This window comes from Saccopteryx leptura, chromosome 2 (genome assembly GCF_036850995.1).
Source record: "Saccopteryx leptura isolate mSacLep1 chromosome 2, mSacLep1_pri_phased_curated, whole genome shotgun sequence".
Classification (NCBI taxonomy): Eukaryota; Metazoa; Chordata; class Mammalia; order Chiroptera; family Emballonuridae; genus Saccopteryx; species Saccopteryx leptura.
In genome coordinates this window covers 158,573,909-158,591,113 of record NC_089504.1, presented here as the reverse complement: position 1 = coordinate 158,591,113, position 17,205 = coordinate 158,573,909, and the positions used below count along the sequence as shown (strand labels likewise).

Genomic DNA, 17,205 nt, shown 5'->3' with positions numbered 1-17,205 from the left:
AACTTGTAAGCCAGTACCATCTACTGGAAAATAACAGAAAAACCTCTTGGAACTAATTGCTAAGAAAGTGCCACTCATAAATGCCTACCAGTCACAAAAGGAGTCTACTAAATAACCATGAATAACAAAGAAAGAGACGCAGTTCAGAAGGAAAATGGAGCCTGACTGGGCAGTGGCGCAGTGGATAGAGCGTCGGACTGGGATGCGGAAGAGACCCCGAGGTCACCAGCTTGAGCGAGGGGTTACTCAGTCTGCTGAAGGCACGTATGAGAAGGCAATCAATGAACAACTAAGGTGTTGCAATGCGCAATGAAAAGCTAATGATTGATGTTTCTCATCTCTCCATTCCCGTCTGTCTGTCCCTGTCTATCCCTCTCTCTGACTCTCTCTCTGTCTCTGTAAAAAATTTAAAAAAATTTAAAAAAATTAAAAAAAAAAAAAAAATGAAGGAAAATGGAAAATCTCCAGTAAGCAATCTCAATCATATGGAGATGGGAGTTAAACAACAGAGAATTCAAACTTGAAGTTCTGAAAATTCTCAACAAGATGTGAGAAAACACTGATAGGCAATTTAATGCACTCAGAAAACAAATTAATGAACAAAATGAGTACTTCACCAAAGAGATTTAAACTTTAAAAAAGAACCAAATGAAATTTTGGAGATAACTCAATATGCAGACTAAAATACGAGCTAACAAGCATAACTACTAAACCTGGCCATAGAGAGGAAAGAATCAGTGATGTTTAGGACAGGCATAGAGATGATGTAGAGGGAAGAAGAGAGAGACTCAAGAATTATAAAAAATGAGAGCTCTGTGAGAATTATCTGACTCCATCAGAAAGAGCAATACAAGAATACTAGGTACACCAGAAGAAGAAGAAAGGGAGAAGGGAATGGACAACTTATTCAAACCAATAATTGATGAGAACTTCACAAGCCTATGGGAAGAGTTAGAACCTCAAATCCAAGAAGGAAACAGAACTCCTAGTTACCTCAACCCAAAGAGGCCTTCTCAAAGGCACATTGTATTACAACTGTCAAAAATCAATGACAAAGAAAAAATCCTCAAGGCAGCTAGGGAAAAGAAGAACATAACATATAAAGGAAGGCCCATCAGGTTATCATCAGACTTCTTAGCAAAAACTCTACAAGCCAGAAGAGAGTGGACCAAATATTCAAAGTGTTGAAAGAGAGGAATTACCAGCCAAGAATACTATATCTATCAAAGTTATTCTTTTTCTTTAAGATTTTATTTATTCATTTTAGAGAGGGGGCAGAGACAGAGAGAGAGAGAGAGAGAGAGAGAGAAAGGAGGGAGGACCAGGAAACATTAACTCCCATATGTGCCTTGACCAGGCAAGCCCCGGGTTTCAAACCAGCAACCTCGGTATTCCAGGTCGATGCTTTATCCAATGCGCCTCCACAGGTCAGGCTATCAAAGTTATTCTTTAAATACGTAGGAGAAATGAAAATTTTCCAGATATATAAAAGCTGAAAAAATGTATTACCAGAAAACTCCCACTGCAGGAAATAGTCAAGGGTGTTATTCTACCTCATACAAAGAACAAAATAATACAAAATTACAAGTAAAAGCTCCAAGCTTACAATATAAACAAAGATAATTTGTGACATCAAAACATAAAAGGGGAGGAGATAAAGACCTGAATTAGCATAGGAGGATGGAGTGCAGAACTCATACGACAAAGAACTACTGTACATATGAAACTTTTTTTCAATACCTTAATGGTAACTATCCACAAAAATAACAAAACAAAACTGAAATACATAGCAAAATAAAAAAGGAAACAGAGGAAAGAAGTATGAAGTACCACCAAACAAAAACAACTCACAGAAACACAAAGGAAAAGAACCAATGGAGTCACAGAGGTACCAGAAAACAAAACAAAATGGCTATAGGAAATCCTCAGGCATCAATAATTACCCTAAATGTAAATGAACTGAACTCACCAATAAAGAGGAACAGAATAACAGACTATATCAAAAAGCAAAACCCAACCATATGCTGCCTTCAGGAGACACATCTAAGGTGCAAGGACAAAAGTACACTCAAAGTGAAACGTTGGAAGACATTCTCCAAGCAAAAATATTCAAAGAAGGCCCTGGCTGGTTGGCTCAGCGGTAGAGCGTCGGCCTGGAGTGCGGGGGACCCGGGTTCGATTCCCGGCCAGGGCACATAGGAGAAGCGCCCATTTGCTTCTCCACCCCCCCCTTCCTCTCTGTCTCTCTCTTCCCCTCCCGCAGCCAAGGCTCCATTGGAGCAAAGATGGCCCGGGCGCTGGGGATGGCTCCTTGGCCTCTGCCCCAGGCGCTAGAGTGGCTCTGGTCACGGCAGAGCGACGCCCCGGAGGGGCAGAGCATCGCCCCCTGGTGGGCAGAGCGTCGCCCCTGGTGGGCGTGCCGGGTGGATCCCGGTCGGGTGCATGCGGGAGTCTGTCTGACTGTCTCTCCCTGTTTCCAGCTTCAGAAAAATACAAAAAAAAAAAAAATCCAAAGAAAAGAAGATATAGCCATACTAATATCTGACAATACCAATTTCAAAACAACAAAGGTAACAAGAAACAAAGATGGACATTTTGTAATGATAAAGGGGGCACTACATCAAGAAGACAGCCTGAGCAGGCGGTGATGCAGTGGATAGAGCTTCGGACTGGGATGTGGAGGACCCAGGTTAGAGACCCAGGTTAGAGACCCCGAGGTTGCCAGCTTGAGCACAGGTTCATCTGATTTGAACAAGGCTCACCAGCCTGAGCCCAAGGTCACTGGCTCGAGCAAGGGTTTACTCGGTCTGTTGTAGCCCCCCGGTCAGGGCACATATGAGAAATCAATCAATGAACAACTAAGGAGCCACAATGAAGAATTGATGTTTCTCATCTCTCTCCCTTCCTGTCTGTCTGTCCCTATCTGTCCCTCTCTTTGACTCTCTCTGTCTCTGCCAAAAAAAATAAAAGACATAACACTTCTTAATATATGCACCAAATCATGGAACACTAAACTACATACTAACAGAACTAAAAGGAGAAATAGACAAAACATTATCATTGTTGTAGATCTCAATACTGCATTGACAGCTCTAGATCCAAATAGAGGATCAATAAGGAAGTATCAGCCTAAAATGACACAATAGACAAAATAGACATAATTAACATTTACAGAACTTTTTATCCTAGACATCAAATTACACATTCTTATCCAGTGCACATGGGACATTCTCAAGGATAGACCATATGTTGAGCCACAAAACTAACCCTGACAAATTTAAGAAGACTGAAATTATACCAAGCATATTCTCTGACCAGAGCATTCTGATATTAGAATTCAACTGCAAAAAGGAAGTAAAGGAACCCACAACAATGTGGAAATGAAATAACATACTTCTAAAAAAAATGACTGGATCAAAGAAGAAAGAAAATCAGAGATCAAAAGATATATACAGCCACATGAAAATTACAACACAACATATCAAAACTATGGGATGTAGCAAAAGCAGTAGTAAGAGGGAACTTCATATTACAGGCCTATCTCAAGAAACTAGAGAGATCCCAAGTAAACAACCTAACATTACATCTTAAAGAGCTAGAAAAAGAACAAAGAAAACACAAAGTCAGCAAAAGAAAGGAAATAATAAAAATTAGAGCACAACTAAATGAAATAGAGAACAAATAAAAAACCCCTATAAAATACAAAAAAGAGCTGGTTCTTTAAAAAGATCAATAAAATCGACAAACTCCTGGCTAGACTCACTAAGGAAAAAAGAGAAATTACTCATATAAGCAAAATCTGAAATGAAAGAGGAGAAATTACCACCGACATCATAGATATACAAAGGAAAAGACTAGAATAGTATAAAAGACTATATGCCATTAAATTCTACCATCTAGAAGAAATGGATACATTCCTAGAACTATACAATCTTCCTAGACTAAGTCATGAACAACCTAAATAGACCAATAAACAGTAAGGAAATAGAAACAACTATCAAAAACCTCTCCAAAATAAAAATCCAGGACCAGATGGCTATACTAGTGAATTCTACCAAACAGTCAAAGGTTTGGTACCTATCTTTCTTAAAGTTTTCCCAAAAATTGAAGAAGAGGGCCCTGGCAGCATTGGCCCAGTGTGTGGATGTCCCAGGTTTGATTCCCAGTCAGGGCACACAGGAGACATGACCATCATTTTCTCCACCCCTCCCCATCCCCATTCATTCTTTCTCTCTCTCTCTCTCTCTCTCTCTCTCTCTCTCTCTCTCTCTCTCCTTCAGCCATGGCTCAATTGATTCAAGTGCATTGGTCCCTGGCACTGAGAATGGCTCTTTGGAGCCTCTGCCTCAGGTGCTGAAAATAGCTTGGTTGCAAGCATGGCCCTAGATGGGCAGGACATTGGCCCCAGATGGGGTTGCTGGGTGGATCCTGGTTGTACGCATGTGGGAGTCTGTCTCTGTATCTTCCCTTCTCTCACTTAGAAAAGAAAAAAAAAATGAAGAAGCAATACTTCCTAACACATTTTATATGGCTAACATAGCCCTGATACCAAAATCTGGCAAGGACAATACAAAAAAATAAAACTACAGACCAATATCTTTATTGAATACAGATGTAAAAATCCTAAACAAAATACTAGCAAATCAAATACAACAATATATTAAAAAAATATCATGATCAATGGGATTTATTCCAGGAGCACAAAGATAGTTCAGCAGATACAAATCAATCAATGTAATACACCACATTAACAAAACAAAAGACAAAAATCATATGATTCTACCAATGGATGCAGAAGAGGCTTTCGAAAAGATATAGTATTGACTTATTAAAACACTCAATAAAATGGGTATAGATTAAGGAAAGTACCACAACATAGAGGCCGTATATGACAAACCATCACTTAATGTCTCACTTAATGGTGAAAAACTAAAAGCTTTTCCTCTAAAATCAGGAACAAGAAAAGAATGCCCACTCACACCACTCTTATTTCAACATAGTTCTGCAAGTTCTAGCCAGAGCAATCAGGCAAGAGAAAGAAATAAAAGGCATCCATATTGGGAAAGAAGAAGTAAAGGTAGAACTTTTTTTTTATTTTTTGAGGGGGGGGGGTACAGACAGGAAAGGAGAGAGATGAGAAGCATCAACTCATAGTTGTGGCACCTTAGTTGTTCATTGATTACTTTCTCATATGTGCCTTGACCAGTGCGTGGGGGGGAGAAGCTCCAGCTGAGCCAGTGACCCCTTCCTTGCTCAAGCCAGTGATCTTGAGCTTCAACCCAGTGACCTTTGGGCTCTAGCCAGTGACTATGGGGTCATGTCTATGATCCCACGCTCAAGCCAGCAACCCCGCACTCAAGCTGGTGCCCTCTGGGTTTCAAACCTGGGTCCACAGTGTCCCAGGCTGATGCTCTATCCACTGTGTCTGGTCAGGCTAATGATGTTTTTATAATCATTACAAAAAAACAAAATAAACAAAAAAACAATTCTGCCCCAGCTAGGTCAGGCTAATAATGTTTTTTTCAATTATTACTAAAAAAAAAAAAAAAAAAAAATCTCTGCCCCGGCTAGGTATCTCAGTTGATCAGAACATTATATGCCAAGGTTGCCTGTTCAATCCCTGGTCAGGGCACATAAAAGAATGAACCAATGCATGCATAAATACATAAATAAGTGGAACAACAAACAGATGTTTCTATCTGTCTCTCTCTCTCTTCCCCTTAGATCTTTCTAAAATCAATAAATAAAAACTAGCCTGACCAGATGGTGGCGCAGTGGATAGAGCATCAGACTGGGATGCGGAGGACCCAACTTTGAAACCCCAAGGTCACTGGCTTGAGCGTAGGCTCATCCGGCTTGAGTACAGGCTTACCAACTTGAGCATGGGGTTGCTGGCTTGAGTGTGGGATCATAGACATGACCCTATGTTCACTGGCTTGAGCCAAAAGGTTGCTGGCTTGAGAAAGGTGTCACTGGCTCTGCTGTAACCCCTCAGTCAAAGCACATATGAGAAAACAATCAATGAACAAATAAGGTGACGCAACAAAGAATTGATGTTTCTCATCTCTCCCTTCCTGTCTGTCTGTCCCTACCTGTCCCTCTCTCTGTCTCTCTCTGTCTCTGTCACCAAAAAAAAAAAAAGATTTGGGTTTTTGGCCTGACCTGTGGCAGCACAGCGGATAAAGTGTAAACCTGGAACGCCTGAGGTCACCGGTTCAAAACCCTGGGCTTGCCGGGTCAAGGCATATATGGGAGTTGATGCTTCCTGCTCCTCCCACCTTCTCTCTCTCTCTCTCTCTCTCTCTCTCTCTCTCCTCTCTAAGATGAATAACTAATGTCTTTAAAAAATTTAAAAATAACTTACTTATACTAATGATTTGCATAGGTAATAATTAGTGGTAAAAATATGACTAGTCCCCTATTTTCCTTTGATGATTAACAAATACAATTCCATTCATATGTAACTTACATAATTACAATGAGTACACTAGGATACAAAAAAATTATAGCAAAAAAAAAATTAGAGCAATTAGAGCATGTCATTTAATGAATAAAAAAATAGTGACTTACCTAGAGATCGAATGCCTTTTTGTTCAAGAAAACTGTTTAAAATAGTTATATTAAGGTTTAATATAAGTCCCAATGCTGGCGTAAATTTCCAGAAGCCATCCTATGAAGTTCAGAAAACAAATTTAAGCAACGTTCTTTAAATTTCATCACATAAGGAATTATAGAATGAATAAGTTAACAAATATTTTATTTCAGTTTATTAAAACATGCCTAAAAGTTTTATGATTGTAAATATCAAAGTTCTTTATATATGAGTGACATAGTATTGTTGGGAATCTCAAAGATATAATAGACATTAAGTATCTAGTTGCATTTATAAACAGTCTGAAAAAAGGCTCATGTAGAGATTTTTTTAAATGGTGTTATTTTTTCTTCTAACAATATTTTGTTTCTCAAAGCAATGTTTCTCAAACTTTTAAGTAGCATGTTACCTTTTTATAAAACACTAAAAATGTGCCCTTTTGGCCTGACCTGTGGTGTTGCAGTGGAGAAAGCCTCGACCTGGAATTGTGAGGTCACTGATTCAAAACCCAGGCTTGTCTGGCCAAGGCACATACGAGAAGCAACTACTATATGAGTTGATGCTTCCTGTCCTTCCCCCCTTCTCTCTCTCTCCTCTCTAAAATCAATAAATCCTTAAAAAAATGTGTCCTTATGATATCTGAAAAATGAAAATTACAAATTCTCACTAAACATAAAACTTATATTGAATATGCTGTCTCCCACCCACCCCAGCTGAGCCACTGCTTTACAGGCTGACCTTTGTCATATGCTTATGAGAGTGAGGTAAGCTTCCACATTGGTATCCTAACCTTGAAGTAGACAGACTGGGTCACAGGGGAACTCATATAGGAAGCAGAAAGGAGAGTGATGTCAGAGGCAGGTGTACATCTTAAAGGATCTTTGGCCATAATTTGAAAAATACCAGCAATGATAATATGTGCCAACCAGTATTAAACAAGTGCCAGGTGGTATTTTATCCTTTCAGCCACTCCTTGTACAGTATTACTATACCCACTTTGCAAATTTATTTATTTATTTATTTATTTTAGAGAGAGGAGGGAGATAAGGGGGTGGTGAGCAGTGCGAAGCATCAACCTATAATAGTTGCTTCTTGTATGTGCCTTGGTTTCGAATCAGGGTTTCAAACCAGCGACCTCAGCATTCTAGGTCAACGCTTCATCCACTGCGCCACCACAGGTCAGGCGCCACTTTGTAAATTGAGGACACTGGGGCAAGAAAGGTTAAGGCACTTGTCCAAAGTCACACAGCTAACAAGGAGCACAGCTAGAATTTAAGCCCCAGCAGTCTGGCTCCAGGGTCCACAGATGGCAGGGGCTGCTGTCCCAGTACCTACACTGCTTTTTTGTACATCCTTCCAAATAAGGGCAGCTAGGAAGCTTTTGTGTCTTGTTTAAACCTCAAACCATAATATGAGATAGACACTATGATTGTTCCTATTATATGGATAAGGAAACTGAGGCTGAGAAAGGTTATCAGATTTGCCCCAAATCATCAAGCAGCAGGGCCAGGACTCAAATTAGTCTTATACTAAATCAAATTGCTTTTGCCATTAAACTATTTTACATTAAAACAATTACAGATATGAAAGAGAGCCTTCATATCTGTACAGAAGCTAAATTTATAGTGTGTTTATTAGCTTCACCAATTATTCTATTTGTGAAGCTAATTACATGCTGAGTTATCTTCCCAGGACCTTCTGTGGAAATATTGAATATTTAGAGTAGGCTTACAGTATCACAATGGGAAATTCATATGACTTGCAATTCATCAGTTCTAGAATATAGGAAATTAATGTCTTACCCTTAACCCATTCAGGGATGTTCATTTTCAACTGAGAAACATTATCATTCACTAGTACGATATTCTGGCCTAAGGCTTATAAGTAGATAGATGAACAACACTCATCATCACACTGTTTTATGCAGTTGTCTTTCATTTCTTTTTTTTTTTTTTTTTTTTTTTTTTATTTTTCCGAAGCTGGAAACTGGGAGGCAGTCAGACAGACTCCTGCATGCATGCACCCGACCGGGATCCACCCGGCATGCCCACCAGGGGGTGATGCTCCACCCATCTGGGGCGTTGCTCTGTTGAGATCAGAGCCATTCTAGCGCCTGAGGCCAGGCCATGGAGCCATCCCCAGCGCCTGGGCCAGCTTTGCTCCAGTGGAACCTCAGCTGCGGGAGGGGAAGAGAGAGACAGAGAGGAAGGAGAGGGGGAGGGGTGGAGAAGCAGATGGGCGCTTCTCCTGTGTGCCCTGGCCGGAAATCGAACCTGGGACTCTGCACACCAGGCCGACGCTCTACCACTGAGCCAAACGGCCAGGGCGGTCTTTCATTTCTTAGCAAGATTTTTTCAATGAAGGAAGCAATGTGTTGATTTACTCTCTGGCACAAGTCTTTTAACTGCATGTGGACTGGTCACACACAGTTCAAGGACCAGCTACTTTGAGTAGTACTATTCTCAACTATAATGCAAATTAACCACAGACATAGGAGAAATAAGAAATAAATATTACCTCAGTCTGAAGACTAAAGAGTTCATTCCCAGGCAAAAAATTCCTCCAGCTTTTTTTGTAGCCTATGTCATCCCTGCTGGTTAGTTCCAGACAGTTTGCCGAGACTTCCAGAAAGCTTTTTCTTGTTATACCAGATATCTTCGCTTTTTTAGAAAATCTACTTGTAAGAAATCTTGGTGTTTCATCACTTTCTGTTTCAAAAGGACTTAAGGCAGCCAAATGTCTATCTGGGAGAGAATCTGATGATGCAGTTCTTGCAGAAATATTTGATGGAGAAGCCTCCAATGATGGAAAAACCCCAGGGTGAACAACGCCAATTTGATATGTTGGCTGCTTATAACTGGTGCTCAAGGGAGCTAGGGAATTTGGAAAATGAAGAGGAGTGGATCCAGAAAGGAGATGAGAGCCGGACCCTCCAGGTGGACAAGGGAGAGGAAGCGCAGGAGGAGAGGACAGAATATCCTGCTGCAGGGGAGAGTCTGACTCAAGGGAACTGTCCGTGTAGGAGCAGTGCTTAGGGCCTTCATAAGTTTTAGGTAAAGCAGACTCTCTGGAGCCAAACAAGCCATATGGGACAGCAGAATGCATATGAAATCCAAAAAGTGAGTTTGGGGAAGGCAGTCTGGGAGGAAAGGCTCCCTGAAGGGAAGCACCAAAACCATGACCTATCTCGAGGCCTTGGTCATTCATAGAGGGGCCAAGCTGTTTGGGACTAGCAGGAGAACCAACCAGGAGGCTCTGAGGAAGGAAGCTGGGAGGACCGAAGGAATCAGAACTAGCAGAGGAAGCAGCTAGGAAAATGGCTGAATCAGGGGCAGCAAAAGGGTTGGAAACAGACATTTCTGGTGAAATGGCTTTTGCAAATACTGGTTTAATTCCTGCATGTTCATATGAATCTATCTGACTTAAATCCAATGGCCTTTCCACATCTTCACATTCAAAACTGGGTGTTAAAGGTATTTCTGGTAGGTGGGAACATAACCTAAGTTCTTTAAAAGCTTCAGAAACTTCCAGTTTATGTGATTTACGGTTTTTTTTAGTCAAACATTTAAATTGCAATTCTTCATGCCATTCTGATGATGCTGAAAGAGCCTGCCCGGAAGAAAAAATTATGTCAGGGAAAACAGAATAAAATGGACATCAAGCAAATGTCCTTCCTAGTTCCTGGCTTTCCAGTAGTCAAGCAATTGCTTATCCCAGAGCGTTGAAAAGAGAAGCTATCCAAAATCATTTAAACGAAACTCCCTTATTTTACAGATACGGTATCTGGAGAAAATATCAGCAATAAATATATTACAAATAATCTATCTTAATTCTCAGAACCATGGAAACTTAAACACCCCTCATTTTATACAAGAGGACTACAAAAGTGACTTACCCAAGATTTTATAATTAGTAGTGTCATAGTGTGTAATTAACCCTAAAATAAGCTGGTAATTTGAAATAAATTATTCTAGTCCTTTATACTACTTTAGAGCAATATTAAGAAAATGAGGAAAAAAAGGAAATGAAAAAAAAAATTTAAAGCTTTAAAGTAACTAAATGAATATATATTATATATACCAGCACATAAACAAAATATACCACAATAGGCCTGACCTGTGGTGACGCAGTGGATAAAGCGTCGACCTGGAAATGCTGAGGTCGCCGGTTCGAAACCCTGAGCTTGCCTGGTCAAAGCACATATGGGAGTTGATGCTTCCAGCTCCTCCCCCCTGTCTCTCTCTCCTCTCTCTCTCTCCCTCTCTCTCCTCTCTAAAATAAATAAATAAAATTAAAAATATATATATACCACAATATACAACAGAAAAACTGTTACTAATATTGTTAGAATACAATTTAGAATATTACTTAAAAAGCTACGTGTAAATAGAATATAGTTTTATATAAATTACAAGCCGTTGGGTTATTTTAGTGTTGGCTAGCCTCTAATTTTACCTATGTAAATGAGCTATTTAAAGGAGATGTTTTTTTTATTTATTTATTTATTTATTTATTTATTCATCTTACAGAGGAGAGGGAGAGACAGAGAAAGAGAAGGGGGGAGGAGCTGGAAGCATCAACTCCCATATGTGCCTTGACCAGGCAAGCCCAGAGTTTCGAACCAGCGACCTCAGCATTTCCAGGTCGACGCTTTATCCACTGCGCCACCACAGGTCAGGCTAAATGAGCTATTTAAAGAAAGAAGTAATGCCTGACTGGTGGTGGCGCAGTGGATAAAGCATCCACGAGGAATGCTGAAGTTGCTGGTTTGAAACTATGAGGTCACTAGCTGTGAGGGTGGGATTGTCATCAGCACGGGGTCGCTGGCTTGAGTGGGGGAATCGTCCACATGATCCCAAAGATCACCAGCTCGAGCCTATAGGTCACTGGCATGAAAAGCCCAAGGACCCTGTCTGGAGCAAGGAGACACTGGCTTGGCCCCATAAGGTACGTTGGAGAAGCTCAATGAACAACTAGGGTGAAAGCAACTACGAGTTGATGGTTCTCATCCTCCCTCCCTTCCTGTTTTTCTCTCTCTCATAAAAAAAAAAAAAAAAAGAGCATAAATAAATAAATAAATAAATGTACATTCCTTTCCCAACTCAGTCATGTTTTAAGTATACATTTAAGTAATTAATATTTATAAAATATGACAAGAGGCACATTTCAAAATAATAGCTAAAAATAATGTTTATCTGGTAAAATAAAAGTTCTTAATTAGATAGGCAAACGGAAAAAGAACAATAAGTGATGGTCTAGGCAGTGTTTTTCAATTGCAGGTCCCATCCATGAAAGAGTTAACCACCTGATGTTAACTCTTTCACTGACCAACTCGAAATTTCTGGAGGACTGGCACTGGTTCGTGATTGGCATTTGAAAAACACTGGTTTAGACCTATTAAAGTATTTGTGATATTACAATAATTAAAACAGACAGATCAATAGAAAAGAACACATGGTCCAGCAGTAGATCCTAAAACATGTAGGAATCTAGTAAACGGCATTTCAAGTAATGGGAGGAAAAGGAGAATTAGTCAACAGATGGTGTTGGAAAAAGTTGGCAGCCACCTGAAAAAGAATAAGGTTAGTTCCAGGTTTCTTATCTTAGACCAGGATAGATTCTAATTGGGTGAAAATTAAATATAAACATGAAACCATAAAACATCTTAAATAAGGGGAATATTTATTTAATTTTGTTTGTTTGTTTTTTGTTGTTTTTTTACAGGGACAGATTGAGAGTCAGAGAGAGGGATAGATAGAGATAGACAGGAACGGAGAGAGATGAGAAGCATCAATCATCAGTTTTTCGTTGCAACACCTTAGTTGTTCATTGATTGCTTTCTCATATGTGCCTTGACCGTGGGCCTTCAGCAGACCGAGTAACCCCCTGCTCGAACCAGCAACCTTGGGTTCAAGCTGGTGAGCTTTGCTCAAACCAGATGAGCCCGCACTCAAGCTGGCGACCTCAGGGTCTCGAACCTGGGTCCTTCGCATCCCAGTCCAACGCTCTGTCCACTGCGCCACCGCCTGGTCAGGCTATTTATTTATTTTTAATTGATTTTAGATACAGAGGAAGGGAGAGAGAGGGAGAGAGAAAGAGAGAGAGAGAGAGAGAGAAATATCAATCCATTGTTCCAATCATCCACGTATTCACTGGTTGAGTTTTGTATGTGTCCTGACCGGGATTAAACTTACAACTTTGGTGTACAGGGATGATGCTCTAACCAAGTGAGCTATCCAGCCTGGGCAATAAGGGGAAATTAAAAAAAAACAAAACAGGAAAGATATTTCTAAGTATGACAAAAAATATCAAAACAAAACCAAGAAACCCAAAGATTAAAAAATATGACAAGCCTGAACTGTGGTGGCGCAGTGGATAAAGTGTCGATCTGGAATTCTGAGGTCGCCAGTTCAAAACCCTGGTTTCCCTGGTCAAGGCACATATGGGAGTTGATGCTTCCTGCTCCTCCCCCCTTTCTCTCTCTCTCTCTCTTCTCTAAAATGAATAAATAAAATCTAAAAAAAAAAATATTCCTGTCTCTCTCTCCCTTCCTTTGTCTCTGTCTAAAATCAATACAATAAACATTAAAAAAAAATGACAAAAAAAAGTAACATCAAAGCACAATGGCAAGTTAAGTTGGTTTTTATATAAAATTTCCAGGAAGATGATTTTCCAAAGCATGGCTATTGCATTTGTCACATTCTAATTTCCACAATGTTTAATTTATACCGAGGATGAATCATATAAATTGGTATAAATTAGACACTGACCCAGGAACCTCAAAAGTCTAGAAATGTAAGGCTAAATACCTCATCCTGGAGATTATCTGTATTCTCATCACACCAGTTTATGCTTTGAGTTTTTGGTGTCACATTTTTTGAAGCAGTTCTTAAGATTTTGTTTTTCTTTTGTTTTATAAGAGGTCAATTAATTTTAAATGTGGTTTCTGCTTTTTCAGAAATTTTCCGCTTTTAAGAATTTTAATATCAGCATTTAATCAATAGTTTCTTGGCCTTTTGGCTAAGATCAGGTGCAAACTCTGCATAAATTGTTCGCCTCACTTAAAACCTCAGTGCAGCTTCACATTAACCAAAACACAATTAAATCGCTACCAGCCCTAACCAAATAACTCAGTTGGTTAGAGCGTCGTCCAGATACACAAAGCTTGCCTGCCGGTTCAATCCCTGGTCAGGGAACAGATCAATATTCCTGTCTCTCTCTCTCACTCCCTCTTTCTCTCTAAAATCAATAAATAAAAACTTTTAAAAATAAATAGCTACTCATTTTAATTTTTTTAATGTTCAAAAGCTTCCTTTGGAATCTGAAAGGAATGATCTGTTTTGTGTGTTCTACAAGGTGTTATTTCACTATGGTGTTTTTTAAATCTCTACTTTTTTGATTCCACCTTCTTCTTGAAAGTAGCCATGGCTGCAGGAGGAGAAGAGAAGACAAAGAGAGAGAGAGAGAAAGAAAGAAGGGGGGGGGGCTGAATGGTTTGAGCAAAGTTGGCCCCAGGTACTGAGGATGGCTCCATGGCCTCAGCCTCAGGAGCTAAAATAGCTCAGTTGCTGAGCACTGGAGCTGCGGCCCAGCTGTAGGGGCTTGCTGTGTGGATCCTGGTCAGGGCACATGTGGGAGTCTGTCTCTGTCTCCCTGCCTCTCACTTGATAAAAAATAAAAAAATTAAAAAAAAAAAAAAAAGGAAGGGAGAGGGGGTGAGGTGGAGAAGCAGATGGTCACTTCTGCTGTGTGCCCTGATTAAGAATAGAACCTGGGACTTCTCCATGCTGGTCCAACGCTCAACTACTAAGCGAACTAGCCAGGGCCTTGCTATTTAAAAATTTAAATGTACAGGTCCTGGCCAGTTGGCTCAGTGGTAGAGCGTCGGCCTGGCATGTGGGAGTCCCAGGTTTGATTCCCGGCCAGGGCACACAGGAGAAGCGCCCATCTGCTTCTCCACCCCTCCCCCTCTCCTTCCTCTCTGTCTCTCTCTTCCCCTCCCACAGCCAAGGCTCCATTGGAGCAAAGTTTGCCCTGGTGCTGGGGATGGCTCTGTGGCCTCTGCCTCAGGCGCTAGAGTGGCTCTGATTGTGGCAGAGTGACGCCCGGAGGGGCAGGGCATCGCCTCCCGGTGGGTATGCGGGTGGATCCTGGATGGGCACAGGCGGGAGTCTGTCGGACTGCCTCCCCGTTTCCAGCTTCAGAAAAATACAAAAAATAAAAATTTAAATGTACATATTCTTGTCCTGGCCTGGCAGTTCAGTTGGTTAGAGTGTCATCCCCATATTCCAAGGTTATGGGTTCAATCCCTGGTCAGGGCACATACAAGTATCAACCAAGGGATGCGTAAATAAGTGGAACAACAAATCAGTGTTTGTCTCTCTCCCTTCCCCTCTATCTAAAATCAATAAATGAATTTTTAAAATTAAAAAAATAAAATTCACATATCCTCTGGCCTTTGGAGTCTGCTTTTAGAAGTCCCTCCCACAAATATACTATAGCACACGGGAAATAACACATGTGCAAGGTTATTTATGTAGCACGATTTGTTATAGACAGGAAATAAATTTAATGTCTATTGACAAAGAACTTGGCTTAATAAATTCTAGCACATCCATATGATATAATCCTATGCAGTCATAAAAATAAAGCAGCTCTTCAATATACCTCCAAGGTATAGATAAAAAACAATGTATAAATTGGTGTGCACAGTGTCTGTTCTGTATATATAAGCAGGTAGGGAAGTTCACATTTAGTTCACATATGCATGTGTGACCCTGAAAAGATTTCACAAGGATCCAGTAACCACGGGTTCTCTGGGGAGGAGAACGGAGTGAATGAGGACATTGGAAAGGATTCACTTTCTCCCCTCTATACTGTTTGGATTTTGAACCATGTGACTATGCAAGGAACAGTTTTACTAAATTAACAAAAATAAGGTCATACTTTCCCATCATGATTCTTTAATTTACCAATATTACTTCCTTCCTCTCTCCCTTCAGGTTCCCAAACTTTAATTATGTTAAACCACCATCATCTGCAAGGGACAGGGCAGGCCCTCAAGAGAGAATGCTGAAAGGGATCTGACTGCATTCGTAGCAGTCAATTTGTTGCTAACAATAGTTAAGGTATTGAATTTTTAAGATAATTTAAAGAGTTATTTTTATAAAATCTGTACCTTTTACTTGGCCAGGGCACTGCCAGGGCCTGTACTCTAGCTGCCTGTCACTGATCTGATCTGAAGTCTTTCCAAATGGAAATCTTTCTGTGTCACATTTTGGTAAGGAAAACAAACCATGAGGGACAGTCACAGAGGCTTGAATATTTTTGCTAAATTTGATGGTTCATTCAGGAAAATCATTGTAGTTAAAATAAAGTATTAAGTCATCGATTTAATTTATAACTTTGTAATTTGTAAATTTTCATTTTCATCCCATAGTTTTGGATCTGGAAGTACTACGGTCCAAAGCATTTAGCATCGGGAATATTGAGGAATACTGACAATAATAGGTAGGCAAAAAGACGGAATAAAAATCACACAGACTCTCATATCCATGTCTGTTTGCAATGTATTTCTCCAGACCTTTTCTGTGTGTTTGACATATATTTAAAATAAATATGCATTTTCAAGTACCCATTTTGAAAATAAAATGTCTTGTTGAAAGGACAGCAGTTGATTATGAGCTGTACCTCAGATGATTTTTGCATATGGCCTCTTGTGGAAGTAATGGAGAGAGTACAGGGTCACTGCCCCTCAGCATGGTCTCTTTCCTGTTCCATGACCACCCCTGAGCCACAGTTCCTGGAGTGGAATATGGAAGTCCCAGCATGACAGTTGCAGCCTCACACTAATGCTGTCCACACATTCAGTGCCTGTGGGTGAGGCTACTGGGCTGTCCTGAGTCTGGCTCAACTTATCCTTGTGATCAGCATACACACACCTCCTACCTTACCACACTCCTCCACATACTGTTTGTATCTTTTTAAAGTCTATTTACATTTTGACTGGGCAATCCGTAACCATGGTTCATGATTTGAAATATCCAAAAGGGTTCACTGCAGGAATCAAGCCCCATAAAACCTCCTGGTCACTCTGTGGTCCTCTCTGGAGACGAGTTCTGTCACCAGCTCTAGTGTCCCTCCTCATTCACGGTAAATATTCAGATATCTTTCTCTTTCTCCTCCTTTTTCTCTCTCTCTCAAATCAATGGAAAAAAAAAATAGTTTGTGGGTTTGACCCCGGTCAGTGCATGTACAAAAATCAACCAATGGCCCTGGCCAGATAGCTCAGTTGGTTGGAGCATCATCCTGATGCACAAAGGTTGTGGGTTTGATACCTGGTCAGGGCACATACAGGAACAGATGGATGTTTCTATCAGTCTATCTCTCTTTCTCTCTCCCTTCTTCTCTCTTTAAAAATCAATCAAGGCCCTGGCTGGCTGACTCAGTGGTAGAGCGTTGGCCTGGCGTGTAGAAGTCCCAGGTTCGATTTTGGCCAGGGCACACAGGAGAAGCCCCCATCTGCTTCTCCACCCCTCCCCCTCTCCTTCCTCTCTGTCTCTCTCTTCCCCTCCCACAGCAGCCAAGGCTCCATTAGAGCAAAGTTGGCCCTG

The 17,205-nt window shown here is 40.5% G+C and overlaps 1 protein-coding gene across 1 annotated transcript in view; it reads right to left on the bottom strand.

Annotated features, from left to right (window-relative positions):
* PARP4 (poly(ADP-ribose) polymerase family member 4) overlaps positions 1–17,205 on the bottom strand; it is a 101,186-nt gene that overhangs the window by 11,880 nt on the left and 72,101 nt on the right. Inside the window, exons 31-32 of the mRNA XM_066369114.1 lie at positions 9,110–10,201; positions 6,571–6,670 (exon numbers count right to left, since the gene is read on the bottom strand). Coding sequence (XP_066225211.1) covers positions 6,571–6,670; positions 9,110–10,201 — 1,192 coding nt within the window. The remainder of the gene's footprint in view (positions 1–6,570; positions 6,671–9,109; positions 10,202–17,205) is intronic.